This window comes from Strix aluco, chromosome 4 (assembly GCF_031877795.1).
Source record: "Strix aluco isolate bStrAlu1 chromosome 4, bStrAlu1.hap1, whole genome shotgun sequence".
Classification (NCBI taxonomy): domain Eukaryota; kingdom Metazoa; phylum Chordata; class Aves; order Strigiformes; family Strigidae; genus Strix; species Strix aluco.
The window spans coordinates 91,060,787-91,074,261 of record NC_133934.1 but is presented as its reverse complement, the minus strand read 5'-3'; the positions used below and the strand labels follow the sequence as shown (position 1 = coordinate 91,074,261).

General features: G+C 37.5%; 1 protein-coding gene across 4 annotated transcripts in view; it reads left to right on the top strand.

Annotated features, from left to right (window-relative positions):
• ZNF106 (zinc finger protein 106) overlaps positions 1 to 13,475 on the top strand; it is a 42,211-nt gene that overhangs the window by 2,028 nt on the left and 26,708 nt on the right. For 3 of the 4 annotated variants that reach the window (XM_074824209.1, XM_074824210.1, XM_074824207.1), the window contains exons 2-3: positions 7,181 to 7,266; positions 8,592 to 8,653. In XM_074824209.1, the coding sequence (XP_074680310.1) occupies positions 7,213 to 7,266; positions 8,592 to 8,653 (116 nt within the window). In that variant the 5' untranslated portion in view covers positions 7,181 to 7,212. Of the gene's footprint in view, positions 1 to 3,287; positions 3,385 to 7,180; positions 7,267 to 8,591; positions 8,654 to 13,475 lie in introns of all 4 variants that reach the window. The other variant, XM_074824208.1, reaches the window with a different exon arrangement.

The following is a 13,475-nucleotide window of genomic DNA, read 5'->3' as shown; positions in this document are numbered from 1 at the left end:
CAAATTCAAATTGATAAAATTATTTTTAACATCTCATAATCATCTGTGAACTCTGCCACCAGATGGTGTCATAAGATTTGAGGTGTTAAATGATTCAAGCTGATTATAGGAAAATAAGAGGGTACTGTGCATTACGAATAACTTATTTCTTTTAATTAAAATGTTTTTCATATTTGTAGTGGAAAGGATTTTTCTCATCTAGTCCTAGACTATTTTACATTTTGATCCCAAGTTGACAGAGCTGCTAATATTCAACCCTGGGGCAAACTGTGTTACGGAGATGTAAGGATTCAGACAGACCCCTATATTTCTATTACTTGATGATTAGTGACTGCTGTCTTACTGTCTGGGATCCTTAACTTGAATTTACTTGTCACCAAAGCTCCGTATACTGAAGAGTGATCAGACTACCTTGGTTTGAGTGCTTCAAATCACTTTCCAGTGGTTCTTCATACTGTGTAGTGACTGTATAAATAGAAGAAGCCCCCTGACTGACTGAATGCTCTCCTCAACACTGTCTTGTGTCGATGTAGATCTTTCTTCGGGAGTCTGAGTCATTTTGCCAAGGCCAGGTACCTGCTTCTGTGGAAGTGGAATAGGTGGGATGTATAGAGTAGTCCGTTTTGATTTGGCTTCTGAATCCCTGTTCTTAACTTCTAATCAGTGAAAGAGACATAGTATGCATATCTGTGAAGGGTATTATGAGCTTAAATACCCTAGGAAGGAAAAAAAGGATACAGAGAAATGTTACAGAAGTAAGTGTAAAATTAAGTGGTGCGTATTTCTGTCATTGTTATAAAGGTCTCTTTGTTGAAGACCTTTTATAAAGTGACACAAGGTTATCAGAATAACTTGATGTGAATTCTTTTGTAAGTCACAGAAATATCTAAATCAAGTTATTAGTCGTGCATTTTGTGAATCACTGCGTTGCTTCTTAATAAGACTTTGTCTCAATTATTATCAATTATATTTGAGGCTGTAATGGTAGTAGGGATACAAAGACAATTCCCCCCTCCAAAGGGGTCTTAGTTGGAGTACTATGGAGTACTAATAGGGGTCTTAGTTGGAGTACTATGTCCAGTTTTGGACATTTCTTTTAGAGTTGTGGGCAATTTGGAAAGAGGAGTGGCAGTTTTAGCAGGCTCAGGAAATGTGATGTTTGAGGAAAACATCTGAAGAAAAAGAGTTTGCATATGTCTAAAAATGAACTGGAAGTACAGAGGAAAAGAGAAGCTTTCCAGGTGTGTGGATTTTAGGTGTCCTAAATGACAGCATACAGCAATGATGCTGAACAGCTCTCCATTCCAATTAGGATATCCCTGAATCTTCTGGTGCATAAAAAGCTATCATAAGTAAGATAGCAATAAGGCATTTACTTTCACTAGGGAAGAATTATCTCTGTTTACAGCAAGGAAAGCTTAGTTTGGGTATTATGAAATTATTAGCATTGCTTATATATAGCAAATTAGATGCAATTTGATTGTGAATTAAGGTGTATATATTCTTCTGGTCTGTACCCCATTCTTAGATTTACTGAAATAAAAGTAGACATCAATCCCAACTCTGTTCATGCCAGGTGTTCCTGTGCCTGCTGGGTTTGGCTGGGATAGAGTTAATTTTCTTCGTAGTACCTGGTATGGGTCTGTGTTTTGGATTTGTGCTGAAAACAGTGTTGATAACTCAGGGATGTTTTAGTTAGTGCTGAGCAGTGCTTACACAGACCCAAGGCCTTTTCTGCTCCTCACCCAACCAGTGAGGAGGCTGAGGGTGCACAAGAAGTTGGGAGGGGATACAGCTGGGACAGCTGACCCAAGGGATGTCTCACACTGTCTGACATCATGCTCAGCACATATAGCTGGAGGAAGAAGAAGGTGGAGGGACAGCATTCAGAGTTATGGTGTTTGTCTTCCCAAGTCACTGTTATGCGTGATGGAGCCCTGCTGTCCTGGGGTTGCCTGAATACCTGCCTGCTGATGGGAAGTGGTGAATGAATTCCTTGCTCTGCTTTGCTTGTGTGTATGGTTTTTCTTTACCTATTAAACTGCCTTTATCTCAACACACAAGTTTTCTCACTTTCACTCTTCCAATTCTCTCCCCCATCCCACCATGGGGGTAGGGAGTGAGCTAGTTGCCAGCTACAGCTGGTCTGTTTAAGGTATATCTCTACAGTCTCCTTATGTCCAGTATACCTTCCCTGTATATTGTAAAAAGCCAGCTGTACTCATGGGATAGCATACAAACAGTATCTGCTAGATGTCTTCTAGGCTAGCTAGTGGAGTCAACTTTATTGCTTTTAACAGAAAAAAGAACTTTGATCTGTAAAAGAACTCCTTCTGGCTCAATATCAAAACAGTTGAGCACTTGGCTGCCCAGTTACAACATTTGCTGTGCAGTGGTGCTGTTTCAGTGCTGAGGGGTCTAGAGTACCCTCAGTCTGTCATGAGGATGAAGTTAAATCTTGGAAAGCAGGGAGGAATTTACCTTAAAAGTTTTGCTTCTGGTACAAGTGTTTTAACTACTGGGCTGTAATACAGTTCTCTCCCTTGCCACATTAAAAAAATCAACCCTGTGACTACAAAGTAGTTTGTACTGTGCATGATAGTGTCCTATAGGAGAAAAATGCTGTTAGTCATGACTTAACTTTAGTAAGTCCTTAAATTTCTGTCTGCTGATCGGGTTGGGTTGCACAGATCAGCATCTTAGAAGGAAGCTTAAAGTGCCTCCCACACATGCCCAGAAGTAATGTTAAGGTAATTGGTAAAAGTTACAGTCTAGCAAGGGGATATGTGGTGAATTTGGATGCCTCAAGGGCAATGAATCTGGAAGGAAAGCTAGTCTTTGAATGTTGGTGCTTTATTCCACACCAATTCTGCCCCAGGTGATGAAATCTGAGCATAGGCCTCTGTCCTGTTATGATGAATTACTTGGTTTTGTACAGCATTCTCACAGTGGTACAGGGCTTTGATGTTTGGAGCAGTGTGTAATACAGGGAAATGGGTTTATAGTTATAAAACTTTTCCTTAAGAAAATCTCTTTATTACTAGGCTTTAACAAAACGTGAGTTGGATTAGCAGTCATTATTGCTTTGTAGCATTCATTTATCACAATAGGTGGTTGGATACAGCTTTCAAAGGCCTGTGTGGGATTCTCCAGGTTTTCCTGTGAAAAGACTAAGCTTCTTGGCAGATTAGCAAAAGAAGTTGTGCTGATAATCAAACTATGTGTGGTCTAGCCTCGCAGTGGTTGTTTAAGTGTTTTCCAGGGCCTAAATACACTTCTGTTCCTAGTTCTTCTGAGCAAGAGGCTTCTCTCCAAGTCAAAATGACCTTGTGTCCACCACTTCCTCCCATCAACCAACTAAAGATTTCATGAATGCACTTTGTGGTGAGTTGCTTCTTTCCTCTCTGCTCTTCTCTCCTGTGCTGTGTCTGTGGCAGCTGTATCGCTGTTCTACAGCTCACCGAGGTCATGTGCAGTTGGTCACTAAAGCAAAAGGAATGACATCCCTGCGAGGAGCTGAGGAGCGTGTTGCTGCAGAGCATTCTGCTGCGGTGAACTTCTAGACTCCTGTTCTCGTCAAGTGTAGAGTTTCCGCTGCTATCTGTAGGGACATGCAGCCTTAAAGGCAGGGCAGCGCTGCTGATATCTTTGAGGCCTCCTGAGGATTTCTAGGCAGCTGGAATGCCGGACTGCCCGCCCCACTCCATGGCACTTGTAGCTTTATATAGTCAGAGTGTTCAGCCACTGATCTGTAGCAGATTTAACCTTGACGTGCATTTTTAATGTATGTTATCCGGTAAGGTTGAATAACTGTGGACAAATGGATGTTGTAGCAGGAAGTAGTCTAATGCCTTATTTTCTTTGTAGGCTATTTTTACTTGTGAGAATTGTTCTCCAAAATCTCTGTAGCAGACTTGCCTAAGTTAATTAAAACTGTGTGGCGTTTCGAAGCTCTGGGCAGGTGCAGGCTATGGGCAAGTTACATTTACATCACATAGTTGTAAAATGGGTCCCTTCCCTTTAAAACAAATAAAAAATGACCCACTGAACGGTTATATTACCTCAAAGTAGCAGGTTGTTGTAACATCTCACTTGCTTTAAAGGCTTTACATTTTGCTGTTGACATGTGTTTCTCTTTTATATGGTGGTGGGTCTCTCTGGCAAAACCTTATCTTTGCTTGCAGTTTGCTCATATTTTAGAGTAGCTCATTTTCCTGTTAACATCCCATAAGAAGTAATTTCCTATGCTATACAGCAAGTTGGTGATTTCAGAAGCGCAAACTGTTAAATCTTGTAAAAGCTTGAAGATTGTTCAGTGTTTAAAGTATGGGGGTTTTTTTTGTTAAAAATTCAAATATAGCTGCATTTCTGTAGAGAAAACTCTATTTCTGAAGTTTCTTGATATGAAAAAAATCAAGAGGGGATCTGGAAATAGAACATGGGTCTGTCTTCTTCCAGTCCCTGTAGCATCTACTGAATCTCTTTACTTCTGAGTCCTTGCCTCTAAGGGCTTCTCTCTGTGGAGGTGAAAGTTTCACTTTTCATAGTGACATCCAATAGCATTTGAATTCCATTAGTATTTTTAGTACTCTGTCATAAGTAATGCCCAGTTGATTGGACAGTTAACCTAAAACTCTTCCTGTAATCGTGTATAGTTACTATATGTTTTAATTAGCCAAAACAGGTGTAATGGTAACTCTACTTGTGAAGACTTTTTAATGTTACATGCTAACTGGTGTCAGCAAGTCACCATACTTTACTGGCCTGCTTTTCCTGATTTAAGTCCCATGCTGTTGTTTCACCCTTGTGCAGAACGAATTCTGTAAATACTTGAGTAATCTTGAACAAGAACCTGAGCACATGTAGGGTATTACTCTGCTAAACTAAAAAGTAGTGCTAATGAAGAATGTTGGGGGGTACAGAATATGTTAATGCAAAAGGAAGTATCTGAAATCAGTGCAAGGATTAGCACCCTTGCTTTTTAGGAGTAACTTCATATTAATCATGTTAAAACAGCTCTCCTATGTTGGGTAGGCATTGATACCTGTGTCACTTGTGTATAATCATAAATAATTCTCTTAGGTCTGTTGCAGCTGCACAGATCTGTGGATAAACGCTATGTTGATGGTGTGTTCCTATACTCACCTAATAACTTAGTGGAGAATCATGAGGCTGAAATATCTCATTTTCTGTCTCTATTCATATTAGCTTAAACTTTCCTTAACTGCTGTCTCAGTTGAAATACGTTTAAAAACAAGTTATACTCTTTATATGTGCTTTCCAAAGAATTTGTTCCAAAACTTGGTATTTCTGTGTTCAGAGCTTCCATGAAGGCAGGTGCTTTTGCATGCACAAAACTGATACCACATGAATTTATATGCGTGCTCTATATGACCTAGGGTGGTGCAAATTCTGAATGATCTTGTACCTTTGTTGGGTTATTAACAGCTGTTAGTAATGATTAGAGTACATCAGGTGCGAATGCATATTTAAACGCTATCAGGTATTTCAGTGAGATCAGGAATGGCACCCCAGGAATGCTGGTTAGGGAACATAAGAAGATAATTTAATTTCCTGTTGTGTTTTAAGTGTGTTTGTTTTGGTATGATGCTGTGGAATTTTTTTTAGGGAGGGAACTGCTTTTTCTGTTGTCTAAAGGTGAAAGGGCTATTGCAATTCTCAATTTCTCCCCTTTTAAACTGGACAGATGCTGGTGCGTACGTTAACTGTAAATGGACATGCAAATCTGGAGGAGTTATTTGTCAAAGAACCACATTTTGGAATTGGAGTGGATGTGGGTTTACTTGCTTATTTTTGTTTGTTTCCAGTTGGACAGTACCACTGAAGGTCAGAGCTACTTTAGGTAATCTGGATTTCGTAAAAATCCGGTTCTTGCCCATTGCTCACAGCTTCTAGTCAGTACCAGATTCAGAGGGTTTGTTGCCCCTTATAGAGAAGGTTGATGGTAAATAATTAGAATTAACTTTGTGGGGTAAACTGTGGAGGTGAGTGTTGAAGAAGGCTCTTCTAGGTTAAGTTTGATGGTATTAGCTGAGTCAGCTCTGAAGTTGACCAATGTAAAATAGCAAAGCTTGGAAGGATTTGTCTTTTTGTGTAGAGATGTAAAAATGCCTGTTAGTAAAAAGATACATTTCTTTCCACTTTAGGGTGAGGAACTGCCTCCCCCAAGTCAATAACAAATTATTGTAATGCTTGATCATTCTACATCTTTGTGTCTTTTAAGAGAAAGAAAAGGGCAAAGATTATATCCTGTTACTTACGCAGTCACGTCCATCTTTGTATTGTAACCTAGGCTGTGATGTACCTCTCTAGTTTAATTGCTCTCCTTATGAATTAAACATTATGATAAAATACATACGGCATTTAATTTGACCTGTTGTTGCTTTTGTTTGCATATATGCAAGTCTTAAGTAGATCAGTGTTAAAATGTTTAATATTCTGGTGCAAAGTTTTGAGTAATCTTGTACTATTAGGAATAATTAATGAAAATCAATAGCTTTTATTAATGATTCAAATACATAAGGTGCCCATGTAGAACATAGTGTTAGATAATATCTCTTAAATGCTGTCTAAATTGAGTATTCCAGTACAGGCACATACAGAGGTTAATGAGAAAAATACTGAATTCAAATAATTTTAGAGTTTATGGTGAATAAATGGACTGATAAACCTTGAAGACTGACAGTCTTTGTCATGACAGGCTTTTCCTTAATTTTCCTAGGGCCTTAAATATCTTATTTGAGCTGCCCTGTGTACCAAAATACAGAACTGAGTTTGCCCTGCTTGGTTTCCCCAATTCCTTATGTCCCTCTCATCATCCTAGTTGAAAAGTGTTTTGTTAATCTGATTTGAGTTGCTGAGAGGATTTCTACAGATCTCTGTTTGCTTTTAAAATGAGTGCCATGTTTTGGAGGACAAGGAACAAAGTGAAAGAAAGGGAAAACTGCTTTTTATTATAGCTGGTTTAGATGACTACTCAAAACTACTTTATCTTTTTCTGAAGAATATTGACTATACACAAGAGGTATGTGTTCTCTGAAAGAAACTCAGCACAAGTGTTTCCATTAATAGTAACTTATTTTTACTTACTAAAACAGATTAATGGAGGGGGTGAAGTAATCATGAATGTTGGTTCTTTTAAAATTATTTTTCTTTGCAGGTATGGGATAAGATCTTTCCAGAGTAATAAGCATGGTTCGAGAACGAAAATGCGTATTATGTCACATTGTGTACAACTCAAAAAAGGTAAGTCATGAATGCTTTACATCTCTTAGTAGATACTAATATGAAGATACTAATGAGATGTTTGTAAGAAATGCTTTTGTTTTAAAATTGTGCAAAGTATGAGGGTTTTTCCCTCTACCGGGAATATATTGATCTAGGTCTATCACAAATGAAATAATATATTTGCACGTGCTTTAGAGTATCTTTCTTGAAATGAGCTGTGCAGTGTGCTTGATTCAGTATGTTAAAAATATTGAGGTCTTTGATTTTTTTTTTTATATTGTTGTATAAAGATGGTAAAGTGAAAAGCACTCGAACTCATTTGGCTATAAATTGTGGTATGTTGAGAATACTGTACTACACTGGTTTTTTATTCCTTTTGGAAGATCTGTGTTTCCTTATGGAAGGAGATTGTGGAATTATGCATCACAGCATGTGTTCATTAATGTGTCAACTTGATGTGTATCTTCTGTGTACTGCATATCATGCAAAGCCTGCACTGAAACTGAGTGTTTCTTAATGGACCTTCATATATTGCTTAACCACATGGCACAGGGATATCTTGCAAATGCCAATGTATTAATTCACACAGCTCTTTAAGGTTGAAGATGTTGCTTTTCCTTTGCAGATGGTGTTTCAAGGACTAAAGAGAATACTGATTAGTATCTGTTCTTTGAAGATTTCCAAACACTTTGGCTCAAACAGCAAGAGAAAGTTAAATCTTCTGAACTGCTTCCTTTTGCTGAATTGTGACCTTTCCTTCTCTTCTGGCAGCTCTCTTTCAATAGCAATTAATTATAACATCACTGCAGTTCATGGATCAAGGGTGAGGTAGAGAACAAACTGACGTGTTATGTACATCTCAGTTTCTGAAGTGCATCTAACAGTAAAATAGTATGTGGTGATGCAATTACAGCTGTGTCATAATACAAGTACAGAGAGACTGCTCAGATTGCACAGGAAAACTGTTTTAAGTACTGTGATTCTGGAGAGTGGTATCAATGGGACTTTTAATTAAAATTATGATCAACAGTAATTTGTCAAAAATCAGTCTAATAAGCTTTGCTAGGTGCACCCATTTGTCTTTCTCCTGGAATTCTGCTCCCCTTCTGTTAAATTCTAATGACTCCTGTGTGTCCTTCCTCAGGAAAGGTAACATTATATGAGTTCCTGAGAGTGTGACTACTTATGCTTTCATGGTCATAGAAATGAGAATGGCAGCTGCTACAGCCCTACAGGAATAGCGTACACCTTCCTGCAAGGCAAAAGAGTTCTCAAAAGTGAGCTTTTCAAACATGGTACACCATTTTGTTTTGACCAATTTTACTTTTTTCCCCTTGTTGAAGGAGATGGAAGAACACATGAGAAGCATGCTTCACCACAGAGAACTTGAAAACCTGAAGGGAAGGTATGGATGAGAACAATCTTGCATCCTTCCTCTCTGTGCATTTTCAATGTCACCCTCTGGAAGAACTCATGTCCTGTTTCCCATGCAAGCTGAATTGCACAATTTATTTTTATGCATCGCTTAGTTGCATGCCTTGTGATAAAGCTGGCAAGGAGCATGTTCTCTTAATGTCAAAAACTCAAGAGGCAAACAGTTATGTGGAAGAAAGCTCTCCTGTATTTCTTGGACTGCAGTGAAATAAAATTAAAGAACGTGGTTTTTAGGTCTTGCCATTTTCATGCTTGGTTTTTTGGAAGCAGTAGAATTCTGCTTTTGGCAGAATTTTGAACACTGGTATTTTCCTTTTTAAAATGTTTTTTAAAAGTGATGTAGAAACAATTGTTAATCTTTTAAACGACTGTGAGAAGACCAATATCTCGGGTGTAAAGTCTGCATCTGCTTGAGTGACTGCTTTGTCCTCTGCCACCCTGGTCCAGTTTCGTTAAGGGACCTAACCATGGTGGATGGTGTTTTCCTTCTGGTTTCCTTGGTTTTATTTGCAGCCTTTGGAAAGCAGAAGGAGAGAGTTAAGGGGTATTCAAAGATCATCCTGATAATATGGAATCGAGTTGTAACCAGAGTGCACTTAAAAGTGCTTTCAGGTGTATGGGCTTTGAGGTAGCCAGAGAGATCAGGTAGTCCGCACTTAAGTATTTGATCTACAGACAAATTTTTAATTATTTTGCAGCACAAACTTTATATGGAAATGGCAAATATCTTTTAAACACCTTTTAAAGGATAAGAAGTGATCCTCTTTCATCTCTTCAAGGTGTGGGACGTCCATTTTGTCAGGAGGGACATCTATCTTACATTCAGAGAAGCAAAATTGTAGACTACTTCTGTTTGCATGCTAGCTTTTCGTTCAGGTAGCTTTTATTCTGTTGTTTTGTGTAAGGTGAGACCAGCTGTTAGGGCTCAAGGCCCCCTTTTTAAAGAGTTAACTATTAAAGAAAGGCTGAGTGAAATTAAGACTCTAATCTATACTATGATAGATACTAATGCTGATGTAGTTAAGTTGTGCCAGGTTGAATTCTAGTAAAACTCTTAAACTGTTCTGTTTTATTATGTTTCAAAACTAGAGGAAGTTAGAAACTTACTTCTCTTCAGTAACTTTTTATATGCAAAACATACGTATAGCTGCAGAAAGATGGCCACGTTTGGAGCACAAGATTGTATTACATGCATCCCACAGATGAAGACATTTGTTTGAGCCAGCTGTATAGTATTTTATACTAGTGTTGTGTATAATTTCTAAGTATTGCTGTAGTTTGCCTAAATCAGCACCTTAAAATGTTTTTAGGTTTAGACTTCCAGAAAATCTGTATCATATGTGTACTTACATCTGCTAACATTTCAAATTCTCTCTCTCTCAAAAAAAAAAAAAAACACCTTATTGCAGGACAGTAAGTAAAAAGACACTGCTTACCTTGAAGTGCATATTAACTGTCAGTAAATAACTTCTGTTGTCTAATTTCTACTTCCATTTAATATTTGATTAATTTGTCTGGGGCTTCACAGCAAGTTAGTAAACTGGGAAAAGAACTTCTGTCTTCAGAATCTCCATCATCGGTTGTGTGGACTATCAAAATCTTAAAATATATCAGAAAATTAAATAATCTTTCCCTCTTGGAACTAAATTTGTTTTAGTGAGATTCAGAAAATCTTCAAGTTGTCCAGATTAACAAAGTTGGTCTTGTGTCACATTGAGAAAATGTATGAAAGCAACTTTTCAGAAGCTGTTTTATTTTTTTCAAATAAAAATTGCTTTGTAGTAAAGATGGAAGGCATAAAAATAAGTTCCTCACATTCTCCACCCTCTTCTTTTTTTCTTTTCTCCTGCCATTACCATCCCTTGCTCAGCCCTACATTTCTTGGGGGTTTTGTTGTTCTGAATTCAGCTACTTGAAAAGAAAACAAACCAGAAAAAACCCAGATAATCTTGTTTCCTTCTCTGCTGTGCCCCACACAACTGTGTCTTGGGAGCTAGGAACATTCTGAAAATGTGCCTGGGATCAAGCACATCATGCTATTCGATATCTGTCCTGTTGAGCCTGAAAAGGATTTGTTCTGTTACCGAACAGCTGGGAAGGGGTTGCTCAGAAACCAGAATGTCCTCTGCACTAGAAGCTGACTTAGGGCTTCTGGTCAGCTAACTGGTTGAGCATTTCTGTTCTGGACTTTCTTCTTCTGACAGTTGGTTCTGAGATCAGCTTAAAATTTCACATATTTTGGCATTAATTTTTTTTTATTAGTTTATGATTCTTGAAAGTAACAGTAATTTCTAGAAGTTATATATAGTGTCTGCAGTGGCTTGCAAGTGATCTGATAATACTTGGTTTTCCATTTCCGTAAGACTGAAATTAAATTAAATTTGTTTCATCATCATTATGTTTTCTATTACTAAGGTAACTGTCTTCATTACTTCATTCAGAAGAATGCATGGAAGACGTGTGTTCTCAAAATGAAAAATGAACTTCATTTTTCACTTCAGCAGCAGCAGCAGCCTTGTTTTCTTCCCCTGTGCCTCTCCTTCTTCTTCCCATTTAAGTTTAGTAGAAGTCTTTTAGGAGTCTTACAGCCTTGTAGAGCAAAAGGTACTCCAAGTAGAAAATGTGAAGCACAAGCAACAACCTGTGAGTGTGGTTGAATTACGTAACAGAAGATAATACTGTCAAAGTGTGTAGTATCAGCATCTTACTACCTTCAAATTTAACATTCAACTAGAAGTCACTTTTTAGACTTCCTGTAGGGAAGAGCTAAAGGAAGTGTACACATTGGTTCACGCTTTTCTCATTTTAAAGTTACCTTAGTAATCTCAAGGGGTAATTTTCTGAAACATGTGAAGGCTCTTTTCCTCTTCTTGAAGTCTTAGTGTGATATATAAGGGGAATTGTATATGAAGTACAAAGCTTTATGTTTCTGTTTGGTTGGTTGGTTTGTTTTTTTAAACTGAAAGTGAAATAATGCTCTTGTACAAGGAGCACTGAGTCTGCCATCTTAAGTACACATCCAGTAAATAAAGCTCTTGGATGTTTTCATACTGAGAGTACTTTTGTCATGTTTATTTCAAACTGCTTTTGGCCTTTTTGTTGAACAACTAGGATGGTGTGGTGTTCCTGTGTGATCAGTGTGTGTTGTGGAGTGTAGTCAGAACTGGCTGATATTAATGAGGATAGGGTAAGGAAAGAACTGAAGGAACTCTGAATTCCCTTAAGTATAACTGTCTGAACTCCTAGCCAGTTAATCTTCAATTGAAGCAGTTCTTCATACAGAAGAACAGTGTTGTTTTTTCTGTAGGTCTGTATAGATTAAGAGCATGACAGAGAAGTCTAGTTACTACACACTTGAGTCTTTTCTCTCCAGACAGTCAGTTGGTACAAGAGGCACAGCTTTGTAATTAATACCTTTCAAGTTAGAAGTGATAGAAACAAGTTCTTTGTCCTTAGGCCAGCTGCTAACTCACTGGCTTTGTCCAAAGTAAGTTGCATTTATTTAGTTAGTCTGTAAATGAGGATGATGAAAGTTTTATAAAAAAAATTGGAATATGCATCTTAGGAAGAATTTGGATTGTTCCCTAAAATCTAATTAGTACCACTGAGGTGTGTTTCTCGTTGAGGTGTCCTTATGATTGAAGTGGAACGTTATGTAAAAATAACAGCTTTTTCAGCAAGAAGCCAACTTTCCGTTAGCAGTTTGCCTTGTGTGATGCCGTAAGTTAAAAATAAGTCTTATTAGCAATGCATAGCTGTGCCATTTATGAGTGTGGAGAGGATTCTTCTGATGACATTAATAAAAATTACTGATTGTATTTGGTTGTCTTTATTGGGTTAATGAGATAGCCCAGAGTACAATATATAGTATCTGGGCTTTGAATATTTATTAGTGAGTGTGAAGTGTGCAAAATGAAGTACCACCCTCTCTGGAAAACAGAGACTAAATTTGTAAGCTTCTGACTTTGTAAATGAAATTTATCCAAATGTTTAATCAGAAATTACTTAGGCTGCAACATATAAAATAATTAAATGTAAAAAGTGTCATTTTTATGAATTATTCTGTTTAAAATAAACCCCTCTCTAGCTGTGCCTGAATGACTGCATTGGTTAAATATCTCAACTATGTTAGGAGGAGAACCACAGATTTCCAGGATAAATAAAATATAGCTGCTGACACTCCATTAACTGCTCTGATAAGGATGTTGGCTTAATACCTTGAGTGAAAGTGCATCTTTTCATCTTTTTCTCATTTTATTTTTAAAATTTCTGTAAAGAAACAAGGATTCGTGTTTGTCTTTTTCCTTTATGGATCCCATTTTTTTGACCCCAGTCATGAACTGTGTTTTGATATTATAATGCTGTTCTTATAAGTCTTCGGTCTCAAGTGCACCATGGGGATATGCAAAGCTACTCTTATGAATTAAATGGCAGAATTGAAGAAAGCATTGTGGAGGCAGGCAGTGAGTCCTAACTTGGTCCTGCTGAGTTATTTGGAGTGGACTATGCTCTCGCTAATTTTTTCCTGACTTCTTTTTAGCTGGTGAACATATTTTCCTTGTTTAGGTTTATTATTAACAATGTATTTCTTTAACAGTGTAGTACTGAAAGGATTTATCAAGACAAAAAGTGAGGTATTTTTAGAAATCTGAATTTCTTTAAAAAAAAAAAAGGAAAAAAAATGTTGTAACCTCAATCCATATTCACTGAAACATGAGTAAAGCCATTTGTCTGACACAGCTGTCAACTTCCTCCAGCTGAAATAATGTCTGTATTTTTTAAGATAAGTCCTC